Source organism: Bombus huntii, chromosome 11 (assembly GCF_024542735.1).
Source record: "Bombus huntii isolate Logan2020A chromosome 11, iyBomHunt1.1, whole genome shotgun sequence".
Classification (NCBI taxonomy): domain Eukaryota; kingdom Metazoa; phylum Arthropoda; class Insecta; order Hymenoptera; family Apidae; genus Bombus; species Bombus huntii.
This window is the reverse complement of record NC_066248.1, coordinates 10,392,108-10,420,099: the sequence shown is the minus strand read 5'-3', so window position 1 is coordinate 10,420,099 and position 27,992 is coordinate 10,392,108. Positions and strand designations below refer to the sequence as shown.

The 27,992-nt window shown below is 34.1% G+C and overlaps 2 protein-coding genes across 11 annotated transcripts in view; one reads left to right on the top strand and one right to left on the bottom strand.

Annotated features, from left to right (window-relative positions):
* LOC126871170 (elongation of very long chain fatty acids protein AAEL008004-like) overlaps positions 1-22,618 on the top strand; it is a 50,439-nt gene extending 27,821 nt beyond the window's left edge. For 3 of the 10 annotated variants that reach the window (XM_050629649.1, XM_050629652.1, XM_050629654.1), the window contains 6 exons: positions 13,190-14,753; positions 19,687-19,803; positions 19,876-20,147; positions 20,231-20,414; positions 20,833-20,948; positions 21,071-22,618. In XM_050629649.1, the coding sequence (XP_050485606.1) occupies positions 19,707-19,803; positions 19,876-20,147; positions 20,231-20,414; positions 20,833-20,948; positions 21,071-21,316 (915 nt within the window). In that variant the 5' untranslated portion in view covers positions 13,190-14,753; positions 19,687-19,706 and the 3' untranslated portion in view covers positions 21,317-22,618. Of the gene's footprint in view, positions 1-13,189; positions 14,788-19,686; positions 19,804-19,875; positions 20,148-20,230; positions 20,415-20,832; positions 20,949-21,070 lie in introns of all 10 variants that reach the window. The other 7 variants (XM_050629650.1, XM_050629657.1, XM_050629658.1 and 4 more) reach the window with 4 other exon arrangements.
* Positions 22,619-24,412: 1,794 nt separating this feature from the next.
* LOC126871174 (elongation of very long chain fatty acids protein-like) lies at positions 24,413-27,976 on the bottom strand. The gene is made up of 7 exons (XM_050629663.1): positions 27,628-27,976; positions 27,328-27,421; positions 26,779-26,969; positions 26,597-26,686; positions 26,455-26,511; positions 25,931-26,173; positions 24,413-25,847 (listed from the first exon to the last, which is right to left on the bottom strand). Exons 2-7 carry the CDS (start codon positions 27,386-27,388, stop codon positions 25,689-25,691), a joined length of 801 nt encoding a protein of 266 aa, XP_050485620.1. The 5' UTR covers positions 27,389-27,421; positions 27,628-27,976; the 3' UTR covers positions 24,413-25,688.
* Positions 27,977-27,992: the final 16 nt, after the last annotated feature.

The following is a 27,992-nucleotide window of genomic DNA, read 5'->3' as shown; positions in this document are numbered from 1 at the left end:
ACATATAAAATTTATCAAAAAAGAATTGCTTCGTCCCTCCATTGCTCACTTTATTTGTAAAGCGTAGGCAGTTTGCAGTTTCTGCATGATTTCAATATTCTTCTGTTATTTTTCGTCGAGGGAATACAATCGAGATTTCGCCAATTTAAAACTGGTAATACGACTGGACGCGATGGAAATCCGTATGTGTTCCAGAGAGATGGCAGACGATCGGTCACAATTAGATTTATGACTTGATTACGTCAACTTTGGAAGATTTGTGATCTTCGTATTGTCTTCTTTGAAAATAGCTGTTGCTGTAGAGTATCTACATAGAATCTTCCCATTGATTTATTATGTAAAAAGTCACGGTATATATTTATTCATTGTTTATCACGTTGAAGATTCAAGTTCGCTTTTTCTCAGTTAATTGATATTATATGTGATGACATTTGTAAGAAACAAATTCCCTTTTTTCTCAATCGTAGCTGGTCTTCAGATGAATAACTTGACACGTTGCATAATTAACAAGGAAAATGGAAGATTTTATAAAATGATGTCCATAAAATAGCGTTGTAACAAAAAACTTAAAAAGAGATAAAGCAAACAGGAGCGTAAAATATAATATATCGATGAAAAATAAAGGGCGCGTATAATGTGGATCTTCGTGGATTGTAAGGGAGTTGTTTGATAAAAATTGTCAAAAAAATGTTCCTCTTCCTAGTAAAACTTTAGCATTTTTTATGTATAATTTTGTTTTGTATCATCAGAATTTTTTAAGAAAGGAAAATAATTTTGATGGTAATTAAATTGAACACTTTAAGAGCGTGTCAACAATAGATAAGTCTCTAGTAAAACTGATTTTATTGTAAGTTTCAAAATCGAGCGCCTGTCAAACTGCAACTCTCTCGCGTCCGGAGATGCAATGTGTGGAAATGTACATGTCGCCACGCACTTACTCCATTTCGATAAGAAACCTGTTTTCTAGAAACAGCAGAGAGAGAGAGAGAGAGAGAGAGAGAGAGAGAGAGAAATATCGCGAACAATTTGTAAATTGGGGCATATTTTATAGTCACAGTAGATAGAAATCCCACGCCGTCCGAAGACTTTACTATATAATGTGTCTAATTACGAGTCAATTGGAGATTAGTCACTTTTTCATGTTGGCGAGCAAAAAAGAAAATGTATTATAGATTACAAAAAATCGGCTACTATCTGTAATATTATTAATGTAAAATATACTTATGAAATACTTGTAATATACTTATCGAAAATATATAACCATAATATATTCATTAAATAAAATATTACTTTATGAAATCTGTTAATACATTATACTTTTTCTAAAGTTTATAAACGCTACCTGTATTATTTATATTACATTTCACAGTGTTCCTTCCATCGTTTAAAAAGAACGTATAAGAAAGACTCGTGTATAATTATATGTTAACGAGTCCCTATTAGAAACTTAGAGTTAATAATTCTTCAATGATAAAGCAAGTTGTCGTTTTAACTTTGATTATCCCTTTCCTTCATAATAGTTATTCCAGAGCAATCTGTCAATATTGTTCGTTGATTTTTTACGTTACTGGGTAAATATTACGTCATATGGATATTTTTCAAGGAAATACCTGAGATAAATATCAGTTTCGTGAAGCAACTTCTTTCTTTGGGGAGAATCTGCTGCAATTGTATGTTACAATACAAATAAATGCAAATGTGTATGTAATGACAATGATAAATTGTACACAGCTTTCATTTGGAATAATAGCAAAACAAGTGCTCCTTACCGTAACTTGTTTCCATGTACTTTTGATATTCTTTGTGCCGTGTTATTGTATCGGATGAACAATGAACCTGGAGAAATCTGCAGACCATATCGTTAAGTAATTTTCATTTGAATAGACAAAGGGATAGTTGCATCAAATGTATGGAAGGAATACTTCGATTAATTCAGAAAATTGCATAGATTTGAATAACACTTCTCTGTTTATTTTTCGCAATAATGTAATTGCTTTTCTTTTTCTCTTTTTTTCATTATATAGAAGATATGACTAAGGGGAAGAACCGCAGCGAGTTTTTTTATCTCAATGTTTTCGTGTTAATTAGTTATTCTTTCAGTTCGTTTTCGTAAATCATCTTTTTCTTATTCCAGTTCTTATGCAATTCGCTTTGATTATGTATAATTTATACGTTTAGGTTTAAGCAAACATTATCTGTTGTGAATGAAATGAAATGCAAAACTCTCCACAAATATCACCAAGAATATAAACTAGCGCTTATTTGGTTTCCTATATGTATCCGTACAAAAACATAAAATATAATCACTTGATTCGATGCAATAATAAGCCCCAGTAACATGTGGAAATATTCATAAGGTTAAAAGTTAACGACTCTATTGAAAAAGCATCGATCGTTTGTATAAAAGTGTCTGATTTCTGAGAATCTCCGAGGTTTGTTAGCATTTACGCTATTATAATGGTAAATCGGAAACTATTAAAACTGCATACCATCTATAAGATACAATCATGATTTATCGCGATTTACGTATACTTTCCTCAAAACTGACATTTTGACATTTTCAGCAGTTACACATCGCGGATGTTTCATGGATCTGCAAGTCGCACTCAGACGCCGCTATTAAGAACATTTTTATTCAATTCGTGTTGATTTCCTCCTCATTTAAATATTTGTTGTAAAATTAAAAATTTATTATACATTTTAAACATTATCCTGGGCGATTGCCGAATATTTACAAATTAACATGCTTCTTGAAAGTAGCATTCGTTTAACGAATAATTAATTAATATGTACGGTTTATAGCTCTTCTCGTTAATTGTGGAAACATTTAAGTGGCCTTTTAATTGTTTAAAACATTTCATATAAAATTTTCCATGGAACCATCAATCGTCGTTGTTGCGATTTGCATTGAATATTCTCCGCGTGAATTTCACAATATGCAAATTTGTCCAAGACTTTTATTTTTGGAAATTACCGATTTTACATCATAATACGATGACTCCGCCACTTTATATCTGTTCTGACAGCAATCTCTAAGTCCGTAAACTAAAATATCGGATTCTTATTTCGATCGAGCTGGTGAATTTCGCAAAATCTACCTGAAATTTTTCATCTCTCAATTTATTTCTTTCTAGAATGCTTTCGAGTCTATAAAAACATTTTCATAAGATTAATCCCATAGATGATTCGAATGATCCGATTATTTCGATTGCAAACTACGCTAATTTCTACTGCAAATTATATCACATTTCTATTTTTAATTTATATTTCTACTTCCATCTTGCAAGGGAAATTAGGCAAATGTTAAAATATTCAGATATTAAAAAATTCTTCTACCACAATATCAGAACCGAAATTAATATCTGTTTTTTAATTTCAATAATTTTATTTACATGTATCTAAAAGAATTTTAAGGCAATTACAAAAAGAATTTGTCCTATTTTGCATCTATTATAGTAGACTTTGACACCATTTTTTTTGCCGTTTCCAAACTTTTCAAGCAAATGATATTTGTTTTAATTATTGAAAGCTATCTTACTTATAACTTTCAACTATCTTTCTAAAAACCATTTTTTAAAACTAATTTAACATCCGGATACACGATTGTAAAACACATGTCATAACAACATGTGAACATGTGAACCACAAATCAAAGCAAGTAACGGAGACCAGAGTGCTACGTAACAGAACCGCGTCTTCGGTTCATCTTTCGACACTCGGTGCTCCTTTCTACGAGATTACTAATATTAATTGAAGACAGCGCGCAGGCGCGCACCCGTATTTGCAATAGTTGCCTGTTCGACGCAACGGCCGATTGCAAAATCGAATGGGGAGCCGATCATCGGAGGCATCTGTAAATCTCTTGCTAAATACACTCGGTCCCTCTGCCTCTTTCCTCTCCGTTGGCTCGTTTTCTTCCAGCTTCGCTATTCTGTGTCCCGACGGACTCGACGAAAATTCGACGACTCCATGATTCGACGACTGGACGACTGGACGACTCGACGACTCGACGAAATTGCAACATGCGTTACGAACCGTCGCGCTGCGTCGCAGAAAATGACTAAGAAGCTCGCTTCGAACGTGTACGATTGCACGCGTGACTGATTGCCCGCGCCGATTTTTTTCTAAAAGTCCATCTTGACCAATCTCGATATACGACGTACGCGACTTCACCGCGCAATTGTCCATCCGCTTAACTATGCGTGAGGGTATTAACATTTTCTCTTCGCTTGAAATATCACGTTCGCTACTTTAGGCTCTAGGCAATACATTTAAGGAGAAAGATTTGGGACGCCTTGGTGTCTTGTTTAGTTTGTACCATTTATAACCATATATGTTCTTACTGATTAATAGCTTTCGACTGTTTTGCAGTGTCAGCAATGCGCGATTGAAAAATCAGGCACGAGGAAAGATTCGAAATTAATAATTACGAAGTAGCTATGGCAGTCTTTTCTTCTTTGTAATTGAAAAATTAAGAGCTTTATCAAGGAAATTCGGTTAATCTATGTTATTATCGATGCCTGTCTCATTCACGATACATTCTTGTTAATGATAGTTTAATCTGTAGAATTTTCTAAAAGTTAGTGCAGGTGAAAACTGCTGGAGATGATCACGTCTTCGGTTTTGTTTTTTTAGAATCAATTTATGGCATCATTGATGCGCCCATCGTTCGTGATACATTTTTATTAATGAATTTTTATTTGCAAAATTTTGTTTTAAATTGACGAGAACTGATGGAGATGATGAAAATTCTTCTTTTATTCCTTTTTAGAATTCAGTTAATCGTATGAATCCCAGGGGCCACTGAAAAGACAGGGTCGAAAAATTCCGAATAGCGCGATAGCACTTGTCTTAATCGATTGCGAAAAGAAACAAGCGGCACAATAGAGCTCGTGGTATTTATTACTTTATGAAATACATTTATATTATTATATATGCGTACTATTAGTTTATAAATATTTTAAGTTTTGTTCAATAAAAATTATTGATAATATAACGATGAAATACAAATTACTGTCAGTCATCCGTAGCAAAATGTGAACAGCGCGATCGCGCTGCTTGGGACTCAAATGGTTAAGTTATGTCGTTACTGGTATCTACATTATGCATCTACACTTCTGTTATTGTGTTCTTGGTTGTCCAAAATTGATAAAAGTGAGAAGTGATAGAGGTCATCATATCTTTGCGCTTGTTTATCAGCAACGCTATGTTATTATTTAAGCTAGGCTGCCAGAAATACAGATTTTTAAGTATTGATAAAAAGAACGAGAACAGATGATTGTTTTTTAACCTTCCTCCGTTTATACCACAATCGTTTCATCGTTAAATGTCAAATCGTTTCATCAAGAGAGATAGAAACGATTTGACATTTTTATCGTAGAATATTTTATGTGATCGCGATGATCCATATTCGATGTTCACGTAGCATGAAAGCGCATAAATATCGGTAAAAGTAAAGTGGCCTGCCTTTCGATCGGTCTAAAAGCATTAACGTTTGAAAAAGAAAACGGTTCTATTTCGAAATCGCGTTTTCCTATACAGTTTTTCTATTTCGTGAGCACACATGAAAAAGTAAAAATGGAAGTGCAACACCTCGACGATCATTCAGTTCGACGAGTAGTTCTTAATTTTTAATTGAAAATATTGTTGCAGTTTCAATGAATTCTGTCTATTAATGCTAACGTAATGATCTATGAAATTAACAATAAGTTTATACCATGGATAATTGAGTCGCACTAATCAACAAATTAATCGTTTGCTTTCTTAAAAAAATTAAACACTATTCACATATTCTGATACTCAAATTATGATTTTTTTTGAAAATGGAATTGATCAGCTTCTGGGCGGTTGAATTATCGACGCGTAGGTAATTGTTGTCACTACTGTCAGTAATGTCTTCCTACTTTTTGGTTGCTTTTTCATTTTTTGCTTCTACTTTTTGTCATGTAAATTTCATCAGGAATGATAGAGCATTCGAAATATTTATGTTTTACGATTTTTCTGTTGGCCTTAATGAAGCATTCGTGGATGTCTTTCTGTCGCCCTTTCTCTCGAGCGCGTGGACATCGATCAAGGTTCGAAAAGAACACGAACGTCGAAAGTACGATGGATGAACAACGCTTTTCTCAGGTTTCATTTTATAAAAATAACGACCTTTCGTGCCACTCAATCGCTTTGAGTGTTTGTATAATCGTTTCCAAACGATTTCAATCGTCTCGCGTAATCATATCCCTGTGATTTCCATGTTATTGAAGAAATGTAGAGAGATTGTAAGTGTTTATTGTGTAAGAGTAAGCGAGTGTTGAGATGTTAAGGTACTTAGAGTCGTACAAAAGTAGTCAATGTAGTAGCTGATGACAGTCAAACAATTATGAGACAAATCGTATTGACAAGATGCCTGATCCAAGATGTTTGATGGATCATTTATATCAAGGTCGCAACTTTCATTACTGAAAGATAGAAAAAGCTGTCTCTTAATGTGAAAATTCGTATGGACCAAAATTGATCGACCTTGATCTAGTGATCTTGATCTTGATCGACCTAAAGAATCTGCATATCTATATATGGTATATCTATGCACACTCCGTGTCAGGAAATTCTATTAGCGAATTCGAGTAGCGAATTTTTTCGTTTAGTTATTTCACAAGGTCTGTTGTGTAAGTATCTTTTTTACTTACATTCTCGTATTTATTCGTTTATTCGTGTTTGGAATTGATTTTTTCGAAATTTGAGTTCTAGTATTACACTTATTTCATCCACGAATATATCACAACACCGAACCTTAGAAATAAATTCGGAATCAGCCAAATAAACGTTCATTATTTCCCCTTGTTTTATAGACAGGTATGCATCTCTTTCATGTTATTTGAAACGTTCAATTCAAATTGCTAAATCATTCACTGTCTTCCATTCAATTTACCACTTGAGATTATTTCAAATTACTCTCAGAAACTAGTTCAACGTTAATCTTGAGTCTTTTGTCTTTATGAACAGGAAGAAGTCAAGAAGTCACGACTTATTCTAACGGTTTTCTGTAATCGACACTGTATCTCTTGCGTTGTAGCAGGATTGAATCCTTAACAAAAGAGCGCAAAGGTCACCACGAAATTTGTACGAAAAAACAACTTGCCCCTCCAATTCGTCTGTATCCAGGTTTATCGTTTGATATCCCCCTTCTGGCAGCTTTTCCTACTCCCAAGTTGGTAGAAAGTAGCGGCAGCGTGGTACGATCGAATCGGCCCTCTCAGTCCATAAGGAACGTCGGATCACGCGAGATCGAGGGTCGTCGCGGTATCCCCTAATTCACCAACGCGCATACATCGATCCGACGTGCGCCGATCTGCGTTGCAATTTTTCCAGGCTACTGTAATCGATCGTTTGTCTGCGACAACCGGGTGGTGTTTAAAGTTTGAAAGGAAAACCAATTCTGAGTACACTCCCTCTAAGTTGATCGTAAATAAATACGTAGGTAGATGGTGGTGCTGTGACGTGAATCGTCATACGATTGTCTGTGAACTAATTCATTTTCGGTAAGAGGATGTACATTTGCAATCTCTTTTGTACTTGGGACTTTCTACTCTATTAATTATATTTTAAAGATCGAAGATCACGATAATAATTTCTTTACTTATATTTCAAAGTTTTGAATAATTCTGAAATTTTGCTTATATGTAAAAGTCTTTATTAGAGTTCTAAAGAGGATGAAAGTTTCATACTTTTGAGGGGGAGGGGGAAGCGCGCAATCTCCGTAATTACGTATTTTCAAAAAAAAAAAGAAAAAAGGAAAGTTGTATTATAGGTGTCACACCTGCTTTGGTAGTATAATCGTTAGCTTCATACGATTTCTAGATTAGATCTTTATGATTTTGATAAGTATGGAATAAAATTGCGAAAGGAGACATTAGAAATGAACGGTCAATGATCAATCGGTGATATCTTGATTTCCATGGCAGAAATGTCCTTGGGAGGTTCTCTCGATTTATGTTTACTTGCTACCCTACTGTAATTCCTCAACCGGTCTTTCTCCCTGTCATGATTGCATTTGATGTGGTTTCCTGCGATGTGCCGACCGGTTTTCTGTACGTTTCATCGGTCACTTATCTTTGTAATTCCGTTACTAAGAAATTGATATCAGCCAGCATACGATGCCAGTGAGAACGAAATTTTAGAATGAGCTCAGACATTGAGTTCTTTCGCCGTCGTTCCTTGCAAACATTAAAACACACTTGTCCTTTATACATTTTTGATTTCTCATCGATTTTTTAAATCTTTCTTATATCCTCAAATAGTAAATCTTCAAATTTCATCTATAAGATTTAATTAAAAAAATGTTCATCTTATTCCATATTCGCGAAAATTCAAGATGTAATATTTTAAATTGTGCAATCTACATTGCGATTTCACTTAGTTCTAGTTTTACAAATCAGGTTAGATACACTAGATTCTACGAAGATCGTAATCCAGTAAAGTTCCTTTCCACTTGATCGGCTGGTATCTCTGTTTCCTAGAACGTCGGTTCCTCGTCTTTCTTCGTTTCCTCTAGACAATTCTCCACAGGTGAACGACCAGAGTTCTAACTAGAAATCTAGTTACGCGTCACACGTTGCAATTTCACTCTAACCTGTAGACAGTGATACATAACGAAGCCTTGGGACTTGTTTACAGTTGGTTCCGGGGTTGTCTCTCGCATCTCGGCGCTCGAACTCGGTACGATCTCGAACCAGCACGATATTGCCAAGAATTTCCGCGTATAAACCGGAAAGACATGGTACTGTTGTCCGTTCGTGTCACCGGTGGTTCTCCGCGGTGAACCAGGTAGGCTCGTTGATCCAGTCAAATTACTTTCCATTTCATTCGGACGTGTTGCAAACGGACCTTCTTCGAAACATGTCATTCGAGAGAAAAATGCGTGCGTGCAAGTACATTCATCAAGGCCGTGCGAATCATGCAGGTTGTATTGTAGGGATATATGTATATCACGAGAGTTACGTAAGCACGAAAATGCAAGAACACATTTAGAAGAGGTCAATGCTTCCTCCTCGTTCGCATATTGTAATATTCCTTGACCTTATGTTTCGTTTTGTTTCTAATAACGAGATTTTGATCAAAGAGGGATAATTGAATTCTTGAGGTTTTAGCTAGGTTGGATGAGGACAAACGATTTGTTCTCACGCGTTGTCACGACGAGTATATACGCATTACGAAACAGGAAGCAATACACATGTCACGATAAAATAACTCTGTATGAAATTTTCCATTTTATTACATGAACATATATTAAGTATTTCGTATCGCTTTGAGAATCTGAATTCTCGCAGTTATGTATTCTAACTTTTAAATGTATCATCTAAAAGTTTTAGTTTCATAGGTTTCATCTAAATCTTTACTTTTATAATTAATTGAGTTATAACAATCTCTATTCTCTATCACGATACGTTTTCGTAACTTGAAAAGGTGCAATCAACTTTTTGTAATAATGAACATAGATTGCTATTTTATGGGAAATAGCGGTGGACTGACTTATATTTACACTGAGAAGCTCAACTTCATAAATCGTAGTACAGAGAAAAATGACGATTATAAACATTGCCTTCTTAAATTTCCTTGTGAAAAATACGCATACATAATTGTCGTTAAGTTTCATTTAGAAAGTGCCAGTTAAGATCTTGACCTTGTCACGTGAAATCGAGAATGTCATAATCTTTAAGTTTCTCGCTTTACTCTTTAAACAGTATTTTTATACCGCTCTAATATAAGTATGAGCGTCGTAAGCAGTCTCGAAAGGTTTTTTTTGTTTAACTTTCAATTCTCGTATTCTTTTTCGTGTACGGAATCTTTGCATTCATTATAGATTTCACTCCAGTTGCATTCTCAACGAACCTTTTTTGATCCTGTCGAAGAGGAATGGAATAACATCTACCACTCTGAAAATTTTCCATGCTGTTCAGAATGTTCGTTTACAAGCGACTAATATTCTCGTGCAAAAATATCTTTTATGGCAAAATATATATAAATTGCGCGTAACTCTTTTCAGACGGAAATGAGAATAAGGTGAGAACCGTGTAAACGCTTAACAGGTTTAGGTTATGATTTCACATTTCGCACTTTCCAATGAACGCGAAGTATTACATGACTGGCAACACGATTTGTATTGAAGTAATTCTTGCCATTTCCTCTTAAAGCTGTTCGATAACTATGCGTGCTATTATAAGCATTCCCTCTGGTTCATTTTACAAGAAAAATGGAAGCAAAGTGACTTAAAGAGGGGACATAAAATAGCAGCGTTTAATATTTCATGGGTAAAAACATTGCAAGCGAAATTACAAAGCAGTACATTAAATATGTTATTGACATGCTCAGCACTTTAAATTTTCAAATTATTATTCAAGTGTGGCTTGTAAAAATTATTCTCCATTTTCACCATCGCCTTTTTTATTTTTTATTTTTGACTCTTGAATCACGATCGTATAATTATTTAGAAATTCCATATGATTTTAATATCGTTGCGTCGTTTCCGCAAAATGAGTCAATTTCCTTAATAGACCGAAGGATATAGATTAAATGAGAAATTTCACTTCTGCATCGATTAACGTAATGAACGAGTAAAGATTCGAAGAAGTGAAAGAGAGCAAAAACAGGAACATAGGCAATAACTGACATTAGAGGGAGGCCTTTCTTTACTCACTTTATTCATTGAAACGAGCTTATGGAACTAATTTTATATTATCGACCTGACTAATACTTTTCACGCACTCGTCAATTATGTATTATTTAATTATCTTTTCAACGAATATAGAGCAGGTCTTTTTGATTGCATCTAAAACATACAGAATTGTAATATAGGAATGTAAATATAGGACTACATGTGTCAGAGAATACTTGAATGCCAGCGTTAAATATAGATCGTCAAGCTAATAGTTCGTTGACTATAGTAGATACGTGCAAAATCTTTTCATAAGTATTTTTAAATTAGATATATTGTACATATAAGCTGTTGATGAGTAGAAATTTCTACTCATTTTGTTGCCTTTCTTGAGATATATAAAGATACTTTATATTCACAAAAGCACATATGTATGTAGTGTGTATGTTTATAATAATATCCAAATTATGTGCATGTTTTGGTGGACTTGAGGAATCTCTATATCTATAAAGAATATCTATAAAAAAGAAATGTGACAGGAAAGGAGGAGTAAGGAGAAGGTTATAAGATAGAAAAGGAGGAAAGGGAAGGATGTAGGAAATGCACACCTACTTTTGTTCCTGCTAATGATAATTCCTACCTAACTTTTAATTAATCGATTCTAGAAATTTCGTCATATTGAATCAAACTTAAGTTGCCTTTCGCAAACCGAAATTGCAATTTTATCTCTTTAATTAGATTTCAATTTCATTATAGACGCAATATATATGTAGGTGTACGAAGTACAGGTTGTCTTTGTATAAGTTAAGTCAGACATACCGATCCCAGGTAATGAAATCCAATAAATTTATCCTATCTACTTCCTACTTTCGCGCAGATCGAACGCGACTGCTCGCGTAACAATTTCACAAATTTCGTATAGAGAACTATCGTATTACTTATGTTCCTGCTTCACTGCCAATGGCAACGAAAATGGTTGCTCGCGTTCTTGCAATCCTTTTTCGCTCGCGCGATACCGATAAAAATAAAAATAGCTGACAAGAAGAAAGCGTAGCGGACATAGTTTCAGGAGCAATGCGTCACTTGATCGATTGAAACTTTTTTTTTTTATTATTAATATTCACTTTCCAAGAATAGGAGGTGAAACTTCAAAGAGTTTGCAAAAGCCTTTTGACATTGCCTGATTTTTGAACCGAATTTTCAACAACGCGCCATTACATTAATTTAAATTCCTTTTTGTTTGATAAATTTACACTTTTTAAAAATGAGTCGACATTGGTTCATTTTTAACCGTTGTGCATTACTTCTTTTTATATTCGTCGTGCTTTGGTCTTTCAATTTTGGACTTTTCGAAACGATTATCAAAAGACGAGTGTCTCAATCGAGTTTGATTTACTTTTATATTAAAACATACTTATTATGTATATTTACAGTGTATACAACTGATTATCAATCTAGTATGTATATATCTCAGTATGTTAATAGATCGATTGGCTAATTAATTTACTCGAGTATAATCCACGGATGTAAATTCTTTGATGATATTCATGACTTTTTTCTTAGATTATTTATGTTTTGAATAACGCACTTGAAAATGATTGCTATTGAAACCCATTAACACACAATACAATGTTTGTGAAGAGTCAATTATTTTTTACTCGTCTATCAATATCCGCATGCTTCTAAATTAATAGATAAATTTCTCATGCAATCACCGTTCTAAAACCTAAGAATTACAATTTGAACAGAATTTGACTCTTGAGGTATGGCGTTTAATTCGATACTTTAAACAATTTATTTCCTAATTCAATGAGTATAAGAATGAGTATACGTAAGTAGTTGGTTGGTAAGTCTCTTTGTTTACTTATTACCTATATTGCAGCAGCATGCCTGTTGTTGTTTATGTGCATGGAATTTCGTTCCTTCCATCAAAATGCGTATATGCAAAACGTACGATCGTGGATCATATGGGAGATCGCAATTGTCATGCGGTTGTTCAATCGGGATTTGACTAGAAATGAAACGAAAGATGTCAACGTGTTTACTTGATTGAATAGGAATGTGTATGTAGATGTTTCCTTTAGCAATTTTGTACAGTCGCGTCAGAGTGATTAATCTGTTAAAATGTCAAATCCAGAAGAACATAACATGAATCTCTCAGAAGACAAACTGATCGCCTTTACTTTTTCAATTCCAATATTCGAATGCACGGTTAGTACCCAATATCTAAAAAAATAAATAATTTACTTCTGCAAGTTTCTTAATTACAAGGAAATAAATACAAATAATTGTAAATTTTAAGATAGATTTCAAACAATAATTTTTGTGGAATAAGCAAAGATATTTGTGGAATTGATCTGCACAGAGTTCTATGTTATATCGGTTAAAATTCCTCTTAAAATGAATGTCTTAAATGGGCCAAATAATCGAACCGATTTTCGATCTCCTTAAACTTTCCTTTTCCTTCCAAGATTCTCGCTTTCTTTCCTTTCGAACATTTCCAAAACTTCCAGGATGACTTCATAACATTTTCGCAACGTTTTGCAGGCGTATTTATCATCGTCGTCGATCGTAACGTTGCAAGAGATTATATTGTGCGTCCACGGAACGAGGTTGCGAAACCTCCGCGAAGATAAATCGCGAAACGCCGTGAAACATGGTCATCGCGAGGCAGAAAGTTAAGTCTTACATGATCTCAATTCTTAAAAGCAAGTAGTTAAATATGCACAAAATGTATAACCAAGGATCGTTATTTCGAAAATGATCTTATTTGTAAGAAGTCAGCTGATCTGTGGCGCTGGCATAATTCCGAGCGCGCGAGATACGCAAGGAAAAAAGCGAGGCAAATACAAGGGAAACGTGTATGGGTCGCGGTTATGAATTTCCATTTCGCGTTCTCTGGTTTAGCGACCGCAAATTTTCGAAGCGTAACTTCACCGTTTCCGTTAGAACGAACGTATGATGGTTGTTTTCTATCAAGCGAATATCGAGGTCTATATGTCAAAGTTGAATCAGCAATAAATATCGTCTGACGATTCTATGTTGCGAAATGAGTCATATTTTATGGGGATAACGTTAAGCATGTCGCTACTCGTATTATTTTACTCGTATAACTTGCAAGAGATAAATGTTTGTAAATGTAAAATCGTTCCGATGCAAATAATGTGCACTACCTGAATGCAAACGATGCATATTTTGTAGTAGATGTTTTTAATGTGTATCTATGTCGTGGAATAATAATGGCACTGTGCCGCTATATGCAGTTTTCAACATGCGTTACATGCTTCATGAATGTTATTTGTAGGAAGTGTTGAAAATGTTCCAGGAATTAAATTATTGTAATAGATGTTACAAGTTTTGTCTTTTAACTTGTTGAAACATCGTGATGAATTTCGTTTCTTGCTATTCAAAATTGATTACTTCTTTAGCGTAAACCTCGCGTCGAGTACGTACTTGTCTGTTGACGACGAAAACAAATGTTATTACACCGTTATATTATTTTGACCATTGTTTTGGTCGAATTGTGGTCTTATTATCAATTGTTTCTTATTAATGAATTTTAGCATATTATGAAGTTTATCGTTTCAAACGTTATCCTTAATGATGGGTAGCAGTTCATAATTACTATGAGGTATATTATTATATCGGATAGTTTATACTATCTCATATGCGTTAAACAGGAAAATCAGAAAAGTTTGTTTTTTATAAAGAAAAATACGTCAGTTAAAATTCGTAGTTACAACTATAAATTATTTTTTCTTTCTATAATCCCATACTTATTTCTACTTATTATTTACCAACAATTATATAATACAAAGAGTATCATGTGACTTTCGCTACTACTATGAACTATGAATCATCCTATAGACCCCACGATATAAGACCGCCTATGACCACATCGCTAATATGCAAGCGAATAATCGATTAATCGATTAAACTATCGACTAATATGCAAGTTTCTCAGGGAATGTGCCCGGATAAAAGAAGACTCGAAATCAAAAGTACGACGGCCGCGATTCGAGCAGACTGCACCGTGTTGGAAACCGGTTTCTGCATTTTCTGAGGCAGCATGTGACACAGAAACGAGACGGGCTGACGAGAAGATGAACTGGTGACATACATCTCGAGACGTTCATAATCGTAGTGTAACCAACAGTCATACCAGACTTGTCTTTGATATCCACTGATCTTTAATTAAGAGTCTTTTGTTTCCTTACTCACACTTCTCGCGTGATTTGCACTTCAGCATGCTTTTAATGAGAACGAGACATTTAGAATCAGTCTGAAGATTGATGAGTTGATAAGCTATTCGCCTGTTTGTGATTGAACGCTTAACTATGGCTATATTATGCCTAACTATCTCTTTCTTAATTAACCGAGTAAATTAAGAGCGACTGCTCCGATATGCAGGAAGCGGTGTGTAGTAAATATCGCTGCGGGATATTTTTCCACTTTATTTTTCGCTTTATCATTGCACGCATTCTGGTAGAATGTCGTAGTTGTAAAATTAGATTAGTTATTACGTATATGCATAATTATCATCACGATCATCATTCATTGCCTGCTATCCCCTTTACAGATCTTACACGCCGTTCATGGTACTTTAAATCGTCATATATCACCACCAGTTGTAAATCATCTAAATTATGAATAACTATTACAAAATACTTAATCTATCACAGATGATTATAAATCATTCAAATCATTGTTGTTATAATTATAATAATGGGTAACTCTCACTTTGGATCAATCAGTCGATGTTTTAATAATTGCGTAAAAAATAGATACAAATCAAGAAGGATTACGAAATTGTATAATGATGAAAACTGTATATATATATCGATTACGCGAGAGGCAGAGATATTTGTGGTTGAAAGAATAGATTTACCACGGTTCTTGATTTTAGAACGAGAATTTATTAGCGGTTGTCCAACGTCAATTCGAAATGCCATTTATTTCCACGATGATTATAACACATGATAGGAACAAGTAATGAGATTACGGTTTGAAAGATAATCTATGAATTCTTCGTTCTCGTACTATGTATAAATTTCTATATATTCTATGTAGGAGTAAAATGTTGAAATACTAATGAGCGAAAAGTACGAGTCGAAAGATGTCCATTCAATGCATTTTATTTAAGAAATAAATTATTTACAAATGATTTACTTAATATTTGACAGTATCAAATAATAATAGGACATTAATCTGTATAAAGAGCGAGTCATAAGATATTTTTTGAATAAATTCGGGACTCAAAATAAAACAGAGACGCGATTACCTAATAAAAATTAATTATTTCTAATGTATTTATTTTATGATTTCTAATAATGATAAAAAAGGACGGATAAGAATACTTAATAATAGAAAATAAATAAGGCATAATAGTTTGCGGTTAATAATTTCGCTAGTACTAAGAAATGCGAAAAGGTATTGTATACTTAAACTTGTGTATTACATTTTTATAGAGAAATATTCGTATATTTGACTGTTTATGAAGCTCAGTGTGTATCAATTACTATCATTCATGATCGTCTTATTTAAATGTTAAAATCAAACTAAAGCGATCTACAAAGTGAGAATTTTCCTGGTCGTATTCTTAATCATATTTTCCTGCGGTCGATTGCCATTATTATATTCTGCTGGCTATAGAATGGCTCTGCTAACTGCTGCATATTTATTCCATGAATAATGAGTTCCAAAGTGTTACTTGTTAATGATGTTATTGTTTGCATATCTAATGCTAAATAAAGTTGTATTTTATATAAGAACGTAAACAATGATATATTTTCCTCGAATGTTATAAACAGATCTACATATTTTTTTGAGTAACCGCCAGGATTTTTTCGCAATTGCTAGCCTGATTTATTTAACGCTGTCTGAAGAATTCTGCTATCCATACTATTTAACATAACAATATCATCCATCTGTACGTCGGAATTATATGATAATTAATTATGCTATTTGAATAATCATGTAATTTAACGAGTCTATACGTAAAGCAATTCGTGTTATTCGTTTGCAACGTTTTTCTTGTAAGCAATAAGTATGAGGAAAAATTGAAAGAGGAAAAAGATGGATGATTTAAAATGTACTGCATATTGACAATATCTTCCTCGCAAGCGAAAAAATACATATACAAAAATGTGCATTTTGCAGCTGCACTATTTTTTAACATGATCTTCCTTGTTTTAGCATATATTGAATGCTCTCGTCGTTCCGTGCAAAAAAGTATTCAGGTAAATTGATTAGTTTAAGAGATACTTTAACTTTAATTCTGTAGAATATCATACGAAGAGCAAGGTAAGACGCAACGTAGTACCCTTGTATTTTCGTTTTCTTTGTCTTACATATGATAAATTCTACAAAATTAAAGTTAAAGCACTTCTTAAACTAATCAGTTTTCGACCAATGTTATCCTAATACTTCTTTTTCGTAGAATAATGAGAGGATCTGATGTATGCAAAAAAAGAAAGGTCTCAATTTTAAAAAATAGTGCAACTGCAAAAATGCACATGCGAACATTTCGTTTACTTTGAACTATTCGACTTTTCTTCTTTCATTTTTCTTCTCGTGCTTATCGTTTATGATAGAGACGTTGGGAACTAATATGAACGTGAATACCCTGTATATAGAATGTATATCAACCTGTATATTGTACATGAGGAAAGTAAAACCCACTGATTGGTATTTCCAGAAAATATTACAGTTCGAATATTTTTCTGGAGCGTACAGAAGTCGATGAAAAAAGACAGGCTGTTTACGAACTAGTGCAAGTCATTACTAGGTAGTATTGGAAGGAAATTGCAACATATAATAGAATGGTTCGTATCTCGGAATGCGAGAAAAAAACATGAATGTCAAGTTAATACGAATATGCAAACGATCTAATCGTTTACGATAATTATAAACACAGTCGAATAACATTCTATTAATTATATCAATCGATGTTTTTTACTTGATATTACATAAAAATCGTAAAAAACGACATTATGATGGAGGCTTAGGAGAAAACAAAGTAATTCACTGATGCGTAGTTTCTTTCTAATGAAACCGATCCCCGTTTATGTAATTACCGTTGACATAAATAACTATGAGCGTTGTGAATTTTCCAAAAGGATTTATCATAAATTTAAAAGAATTCCTAAGGATATTCAATTTCTTCTTATGCACCAATTAATGAACGATGCTGGATTATTTTGAGTTGTCACATTTTCGAGATACATGTGCGATACGTTAGTCGATCTTTGTCAATCCACTTGTTCGATTAAGTATGCAGGATGAAATTTCTTTAAAAAAGATAATGACAGAGCACGCTGCTCGTGTACTAGATAACTAGATAACTGTTTCCGCAGGCAATTTCTTGGATAGAGGTTTTATACGTCGGAAAAGTGTTCAAGAAATAGGAATGTCGTTAACTGTATCAAGCATTTACAGAAGTAACTGGGATTTTATAAAGCAGTGTACATGAAATTGCTCTTCAAACAACGGTACTTAACAGAAGAAAATTCTATTAAAAGGTCCCGTGTAACTTTTGCAATTATTCGCAAATGAAAAGAAGAATTATTATTACTTTTTGATGGAGCACTAAGTCATTGTCAAGTGTATGAATATAAAATCATATAAAAGACAAAATACAATAAATATAAAATTAATATAATTCGTTGAGAATGAACAAGGTTCGGTTAATTTATTTAATGAAAGGTTGCCTTTGGTCCTTCGTATGAGCGATGGTCGATTACTGTAATTGCGTCAGTTCTTCATTTTTTTTCCCTCCGACACACCGTATCGCAGTGAAAATCTACGCTCTCCCCCATTACCATTCCCCAAGAATCGTTCGAAAATATCGAATCTCTTAGAATTCGTGATTCACCATTCGCTTGTCGATGGTTAAACTGCAGACCTAGTAAAAGCGATCGAGGACAAACCGTTTAAGTTTTACCATCGTTTGTGGCTTTGAAGAAAGTAGACCAACATGTTTAAAGTGTCCTTGCTTAAACTATCATTCTTGACATATTCTTCGACGGAAAATTCGTCTGACCGTTACGTTCTATTCCACTTGTTTCGAGAGGAAAAGGTTGATCGTAATTTTACGAGCGATCATAAAATTACATTCGAACGGTCCTGGGGTTTGAAACGGTCGTTTAAGTAGACAATCAAATAGACTTCTATACTAAACAGACTCTAAATAAGCAGCTACAGGTATACCAAATGAAAACACTTTATTTTAAAATCTTATTGTAGTAGCCAATATAAAATAAGAATGGATGGGGAGTTTAAACTAAAAATGTAAAAGCGACTTCATCTATCTTGCCTGTAATTCCTGTATGAACAGCAATGTCTATGAGCTAGAAGTGGAAAAAAATAAGGTAGCAAAAAATAGCACGATATTTATCTATATGGTGGAATATTGCTATTGGGCGAACAGTTTAAATATTGTCATTAATGACTGCGAAATCGAGCGTGCCACTGTTTTCTCTTCTTTTCCATCATGCACCGAAACGTGCAATATAGGATCGGAACCGGTTCATATGTAGATTACGAGGGAGAATGTAGATTTGTGCAATCGATCGATCTGCTTGCGCAACTAGATATCACGAAATGAAGTAAACAACTCAAAAACTAAAATTGATTGCTGCTACATATTGTGGTTAAAGCTAATTATCATTATTTAGATATTAATTTTTCTTCTTCTTTATTCTTTTACTTTGATGCTTCAACTACGATAGATGATAGCAATTTCTAGATATACATTGTCACCGTAATTTTTCATTTTTATCGCAGTTTTTAATTTAATTGTTAATAGTAGAAACACATTTTTCCGAATGGTTTTCTAAAGAAGACATAATGTACTAAAACATGACGTCAGTTTTACACATATATAAACAAATATATTATATATATTATATATATTAATAACTTACTATAATATATTGCAGTGTATATACACTGTGCATGAAAGGGTCAGCTTTTGTTTCTAATAAAAGAACAAAATAATATTTGAAATCTTACACAATCTTATGAAACAATTGTTATATTTTCAGTTGTTTTAGTCGAGCTTCCAATGAATATGAGCAGCGCACCTCACATCGATAGGATGTCAAATATCTACAACAACTCAGTGGTTCGATTTTATCACTATGTGTTTCACGATCTATCGGGTAAGAAATAATATCTTTTTTCAATGATTATTTTCTTTGATTCTCCTGTTGTATATTAATTTCCTCTTTTAGATCCTCGGACAAGAGATTGGTTCCTCATACCATCACCCGTACCTGGTGCTAGTATTATAATCGGTTATTTGTATTTCATCCTATCTTGGGGTCCGAGACATATGGAGCACAGAAAACCATACCAATTAAAGAAAATTCTAGTCTTCTACAACTTCCTGCAAGTTCTCCTCAGCTTTTGGCTATTTTACGAAGGTCTGGACGCAGCTTGGCTTCGAAAGTACAGTTGGAAGTGTCAACCTGTTGACTATTCTAACTCACCAGACGCACTTAGAGTATTATTACCATTTCTAATTTCCAGTTGACTCTTATTACGTATTTTACTTTTCAACTTTAACTAAATATAAATTTATCGTAGGTCGCCAGAGGCGTATATATTTATTTTTTGGCGAAGCTGTCGGAACTTCTAGACACAATATTCTTCGTTCTAAGAAAGAAAGAGAGCCAAATCACATTCCTCCATTTGTATCATCACACTGTAATGCCGATGGCCTCTTGGGGCGCTACCAAATATTATCCGGGTGGACATGGCACATTTATAGGTAAAGTTTACGTTTCCTTAATACATTGGAAATCGGTGTATATTAACAAAATTGTCGCTAATAGTTAAATGGTTTCTGCAGTTGTAATTAATTTGCATTTCATTAAATCGACAGCTCTGGCTATAAATACTCATTTTTTACTCGATTTTAGAATCAGCGATTATTTTATACCTCAAACAATTTACAATTCAGTTTCCAACCGAGCGACTGTTTTTAAAAATATAATGTTTCAAGTTAATATATATTTTTTTTTGCCTTTTATAATTTTAGTTGGTTTATTACTTGATAGATCCTCAGATCCGAACTAATGGAAAGGTATTGCGCAACTTAATGTCTGAGTACCGATCTCGAACTAATTAATATTAAAACATTACATTCTCATTCTTCACTTAATTACGGCCAGATCGTTCTCTTCCAGGCGTTGTTAATAGTTTTGTGCACATTATCATGTACACGTACTACTTGCTAGCTGCACTACTACCTCAGTACCAGAAATATCTATGGTGGAAGAAATACATCACGACTCTCCAAATGGTGAACATCTTTCCTCTATGCGTTATTTTTCATGTTTACTCTGAGTTTTCTAAATAGCCGTAAATACCATGGTTTCATTCATATAGATAAATGCAATAGACACTTCTCATTATGTTAAACAGGGTCAATTCTGCTTGGCGTTTCTGCACAGCTGCCAATTGCTCATTTACGACTGTGACTACCCAAAATGGTCGCTCATCATAATTCTGCCAAACGCGATGTTCTTCTACTTCTTGTTCGCCGATTTCTACAGCAACGCGTATAAGTATAACGAAAACTATTCGAAATCGATAGAGGGCAAAGAGAATAGAGTCGCGAAGAAAGTGGCAAATGGAAACACGCAAAATGGAAAAAGGAAAACGGACTAGTCTAGAAATCCATGAGTAAGAAACAAGCAACGAGAAGAAGAAAAATCGACCAGAATATTCGCTCGTTGCCGTTGGCTTCAACGCGTTAAAAGTGGATCATCTACGATTGGTCGATGAAACGACTATGGGATGTTTGAATGGATTTACATTCACAGTGACTGTGCTTTTGATCCTTCAACTTCAATGGTTCCATGAACAATAGGAGCTGAATTTTACAACCACGAAAATTTCTTGAAAATTCCCTAGGAAAATCGGAAAAACTTATTTTCTTTGATTCATGTCGCGTCTGTTGGCGATAATGGGGAAGAAGTGTATATTTGCGCATAAAATCGATCGTTTCTCCTTGATCGTTTGCGGACAGACTGCCATCTACGAAGTCTTTAACTGCATGCGTCAATTATAACCATTCAAGAATGTGGAATAATTACTAGCGATAGGAATTGATCAGAAAGGGGAAAGACGCGCGAGAGTTTTAATTGAAGTTACACAAGGTAAATTCAGAAGAAAAACGCCATACTTGTAATATCTTCTAATCGGAGAAAGAGAATTGTATATGTTGCGTCTTGTCGTAACCCTGCTTGTGTGCATGAAAAAATACGTTAGTACCTGCTCGACTCTCAATGTACAGGTCTGTGTCTGTGAATCATTAAAGCGATAAGTGTACAAAAAATTACTTAAAAATTTTATATATGTGAGACATTACGCGATGCTTGTTACAAGCGTAATGGAGACAAGACCTATTTTACTATTTAGTAGCTTCTTATCAACTAGTAAACACAGAAAAAGAATTTAAGGAACAGGAATTAGTGCATGTGACATCTTTAAGATGTAGGAGAGCTGCCATTTTAGCAACGTATCACTTTTTGTAATTTTTATGAATTCTGCATAAGAAAAATTGAGAAATGCTTTTGCTTTTCATAGTATATAAGCGTATTATTGCAATAAAAAAATTAATCGTTTTAATCAATATGAAGCCATATTTGTTATTGAGCCTTAATCAAAAAGGGTGGCGTATCTCCCGAATTTACCTTACATTAATATAATATTTTATAGATTAATATAGAAAATATTCTAACTAATCGTTTGACGATCCGCTTAAAAAGAATTTATTCTTGAATTATATCATTACGACTTAACTAGAAAATGAATGTGAGTATTCACGTACTTTAAAGAATTTGAAAATACAGCTTCATCGGACTAATTTTTAGTTTTCGTGCCCAATTAGACAGTATTAGATAAATAAAAGAACAGATCGTTCTTCTGAAGTATGTAGACTTACAATATATTACAACGGGAATGAAATTGACTGGTTGGTTTTAATGTTAGTATAATTTCAATCATTTCAATCGTCAGTCTATTAACAGATTAAGACTATCTAGATAGTATTATCGAATAATGAGCCTTATGATGGTCATTTAAACGGCACGATGTTTTAACAAGGCTGCCAACTTCTTCGATCTTCTACGTAATTATTAATTAATCCAAAGTATTTTATACATTCCATTTTACGATGTAGAGTTTCATAAAGGGCATCAAATAAGTATAAGCTGCAAATACATTCAGGTCGAGTAAATAATCAAAATTTTATATTGATTACCGTCGATGAATCAACGTACCGTTTCACAAAAACAGTGAGGGATCCAGTGGACTTTTTCACCCGCAAACGAACAAGTACGAAATAATTCTCAAGGAGAAACGCAGTGTATCTCTGAAAATAAATCTGAAATCTCCCGAATTCCAGCTTCATACCTGTTCAAGCATCATAACTTGTCCCGTTTTTTTGTCTACAAATTTTAGAGAACCACTCTTTCAGAATCAATTTGTCATGGTGTAGTCTGTAAAATTCTAGGAAAAAATGCGAATTACGTCAGACATGTCGGTCTTTTGTTACGCGCTTTGCTCAAATCTTTATTATTTAAATTGAAAGGAATGTTTATCCCGTAGTTATAAATGAGTGTAATTTGAAGAATAAACACGATCTTTCAAGAATTTTTTAACATGAAATAATTAAAAGAAGAGTGGATTTATGGTTGCTTATTAGCACAACTCCAATGACTGAAACGTCGAAGATATTTGTTGGAGTATAAAAAGTTAAGGAAAAAGTTTGTGCGGACTTAGAATTACTATTAGGACTAGGAATTATTTTGCGAGTCACATAATACATATTTAAGTATTAACAAGAATAAAGATTAATAATGAAGCAACGAAGACAAAGAAAATGGCTTTAAGTTCGCTTCGTACCAGCCTCGTTGCAGAAACCTCATTTTTAATTAGTGGAAATTAATCGTTAAATTTCACTGAATTTTACAGTTTACAATTACATTTAGATATATTGTAAGACAGCTGTTATTTATTTTTTCCACAATGTGCAGCACGCTTTGCAAGCTATATTTGAACATAAATATTGAATCACGATACTTTCCTAATTATACATGCGAGAAAATCAATCATAACGATGATTTGTTTATATTCGTGATTACGAAGAATTTTCTTTATATTTTGCTACTTACTGTGTCTACATAAAGAAATAATATTAATTATCATTAGCTGCATAAAGTGTTAAAAAAAGAAACACATTTATGAAAGACAAACTACTTATTGGCCAACTTTATTAAATTCTGTTTGCAAGAATATTAGAATCTGTTACTTAGTTACTGTTAACGGCAATGATTTATGTGGGAAATGAAAGAAAAGGAAAAGAAGAATGAAAGTAGACGTCACAAGAAGAGAGATCTAACTTTGACTCGTTGAATTTTAATACAACTTCATGTAAAGATCTCTTTTTAAAATGACTCTTTAGGGATTACCTCTTATATTAAGATAGACATTTAAAAATTTATAAACTGTCCGAATCTTCGAAAGAAAGAAAGAATTGTCCGAAGATTTTTATCTTAAATACAATTTACGTTTCTTGATTACTTTTAGTTGCTGCAGTGCCGTTTCGCGATCGTGATTTGCATCATAATAGATCAAATTCATATACATTTCCATTGAACATTATTTTTAAAGATAGAAAAATCCAAAACATATTTCGAACGTTGCATTAAAATTTACAAGCTGTATTGAGATCCTCCTTTTGTCAACACGTCTAAAAAGTTGTGAATAAATAATAACATTTTGTATTTACATGTCTTAATTGCGATCGACTTCTATAACTATGCAGAATATTAACATATGCCATGATTAACGGCAACATTTCTGCTTATGTTGCACACTGTTGCATCAGGCGTGACAGATATGCGTTTAAAATTCGTTGATTCGTTCAAAACACAAGTAAATGACTGTTCGCGTTTTCGAACGAATCAACAAAATATTTTTTCTTCGGTGTCTCATGATATATCGAATAGTCTATAATATTGTGACGCGTCTAATCGTAGTTACGTATATATAAATACGGTAAATAATGCTATTGCTATTTCTAGATACATGATTTTGAAATCGTTTGTCAATATCGCGTGACTGTAGTTACGAAACTGATTCACAAAATGCAAAATGGAAATTAATCTTAGCCAACATTCTTATATAAAAAAGGATTTTTCATAGGACAGCTTATCCATCCGAGTTAAAATGAAACGATTTCAATGAAAGCCAAATATCGTACAGAGTTGCGACACGAAGTCGAGAAGGCAAAAGCTATTTAATTTAAAAATTAATTTAAAAGATCATCAAATCTTAGGAATAAGAAGAAAGAGAAAATAAAAAATAATTTCAGAAATATACTATTTGTGATGAGTTCCTCCAGATAGGAATTCATCGAAGAGTCAATCGATTAAGAGTTGAAACAGGAGCGGTAAACGCAAGGTCTTGCTTTCCGAGGAGAAAGCAATTACCGTTCTTCGATGCTCACGTGTGACAGTCGTCTAGAGAAGATACAGTGCCTTTTCTGTTCAACTTTTTCCTGAATCATAGTCCACCTAGTTTTACAGAGATCGCCCCCGGGGATTTGGGTTCAGTCAAGATTTCGTTGTACTTTCTCCAGCTTCTGACGAATCGTCTCGGTATCTTTCCTGAGACATCGTATGCTCATTGGACCTATTGGCCTAGATCCCGAACGGAGCTCGTTATTTATTGGAATTTCAAATTAGATTCATCGAAATCGCTCCAATCGAACGGACCTTGAATTCAAATCCTTTTCTTAATTAGAACTGCTTTCTTCCGGTCTTTTGTCGTTCTATTATGTTCTCATATACGACCTTTGCTCCGTCTCTTTATTCCTTTTATTCGACTTTCTTGCGTTAATGAACTTCTTTTTCCTTTTAAGTTTTCTTTTTTTTCTTTTTTAAGTTTTCATCTTTAGGTCGGATGGTTTCCGATTTTCGTTCATTCACCATTTCGATTGACGAAGGCGTCACATTGATGATTTTAGAAGATATTAAACTTGCTTTTTCGTGTAGGATTTTCGATAAAAGTTGCCGAACAAGTAGATGAAGATTATCGTGTTGGCGATAAAGAAATACGTAAGAGCCCTTGGTACCTTGCAATCCATCGCGAGAATCATCAGTTGGTAGCCGAGCATCAGGAAGAACTGCACCTGGCGCAGCGAAGAAAACACGGTTAGTGTAGGTATTAAGTTCGGAAGAAAGCGTCGATGCGTTGTTTGGTGAAGATATTTACCAGCTGAATCCAGGTCATGTATTTCTTCCACCACAAGTATTTCTTGTATTGCGGGCCAAGAGCTGCTATCAGGTAGTACGAGTACATGACAATGTGCACGAAGGTATTCAAGAAACCAATTAGCGCACCTTGCTCTCCGGGGAGAAATTTCAGATAGCACCATGAGAATATCGCGGTTAGCGTATGGTGGTACACGTGTAGAAAAGTCACTTGGTTTTGTTTTTTTCGGAGAACGAAGAATACCTTTGAGGTGATAGAAAAATTGAAAAATTGTATTCGCGTATACAAAGTAGAGTATTATTTATCTGAACTATTGACTGTCCGAACGAAATCATCGTTAATTTAATTGATGATCGATTATAGCCTTGTTGATTGAATCTACTGCATGAACAAAAAGTAATGAATAGCGAGGAAAATGGGTGAAATCCAGTTATGTGAATTGTTTGTTCCCTGGCGAGTTCAGAAAAATGGAGTTCTACTGTATTAAATAATTACGCTTTTATAACTGATTATATTGAACTCACTGTATCGAGTAGTTCGACTATTTTCGCGATGAAATACCACCAGGCAGCTTTTGTCACCTATTTCACATAAAACTTATTATTACACCATGCAATTAACAAATTGGACACTACAGCTATTTATGTATTTTTATGGCAAACCCACCGTGGTTTGAATTTCCAAATCCGTAGGTGGCCGATTCGCGTTATTACATTTAGGTGAGAGCATGAGGGATGCAACACCGGGTTCGAAAGCCTATTAAAAGTCACAAAAGAAATGATTACCAAAACAGGTGAAATTAGGAATTGAAATAATTTGAATTTATTAGTTGTTCTAATGAATCTTACTTTATGCGTCAACCAGATACTGAAAAGCACTTGGATCGCGTTGTAAAGAATCAGCACGTTTTTCAATTGAAATGCCGGCCTCTTTTCCATCATTTTCGGTCCAACTTTTAAAACGAACGCTAAGTAGGTTCCAACGATGCACAGCATAGGTCCAGGGGAGCTCATCATTGGCCAGGAATCTACCATTATTTCTAAAAAAAAAACACGGTTTAATCGAATACCTTAGACTATTTTTCAGTGATCACTGTAGTATTTTTGTAGTAAAAACATTTTGTCTATTTCCTATTTTAATTCTTTTTTACATACAAAGCGCATCGAGACCTTTTCGTCGCTTTTACATAGAATTTGCATCAATTAGCATCGCTATTGATTTGAAATATTAAAGAAAAGTTGAGTGTTTCCCGTATTATTCATAAAGTAGGTTACTTTGACTTTAGTGAATAAAGCTGATTGACGTGACGTGAAAAGAAAGAGCTCTATTCGCAAGAGCGAACTTTTGGACATCCAGCTTGACATTATCTTCCTGTTGAACGATGTTCACGCAATTACCTTTGTTAGCCTCCAAGATTTCATTGTAGTTGTTGACTACCAAACGAATTATGTTCGACATGCTGACTAATTCTCCTATCTTCTTTCAAATCAACTGTAAAACGAACAAAAAGATTGTTTCTTAGAAAAAAAGAGAGAAATCAGTGAACGGTTAAAAATGAAAATTTAGACAAACTTGAATGGAAACACATAACGAAACTTAACCAACTTTTTCAGTATCGTAAAATGTCATTCGTAAATTTTTCGATTAATAAGTCAAACTTCACGCGTTTCCAGTACGTAAGTAGAATAAGACATCACCTCAAATCCTCAAGATTAGACCGGATTCTCTCTCTGTTCGGTCGGAGAAGCGTCGAAACTCACTTCCGCCCCCGTGCTTGTTTTCTGTTTGTGAACCTTTCGAAGTCCCTCGAATAGCCTTTTCTCGAGAGGAGCAGATGTTGAAGGAGAAGCCGCGAACCAAAAACTGATCATCTGTCGGGCAAACTGGCCACTAGGAGGACCAAAACCTCGATCTTCTTCGTCTGCCCCTCCACAAGATTCGAATACCCTGTAAAATTGAAACTCGAACCGCTCGATGGGGGAAGCAGATCGGCAAAAGAAGAAGGGGTAAAAGACTAGGTCGTGATGCATGTAAAAATGAATTATAACGAGACCTGAGAAGC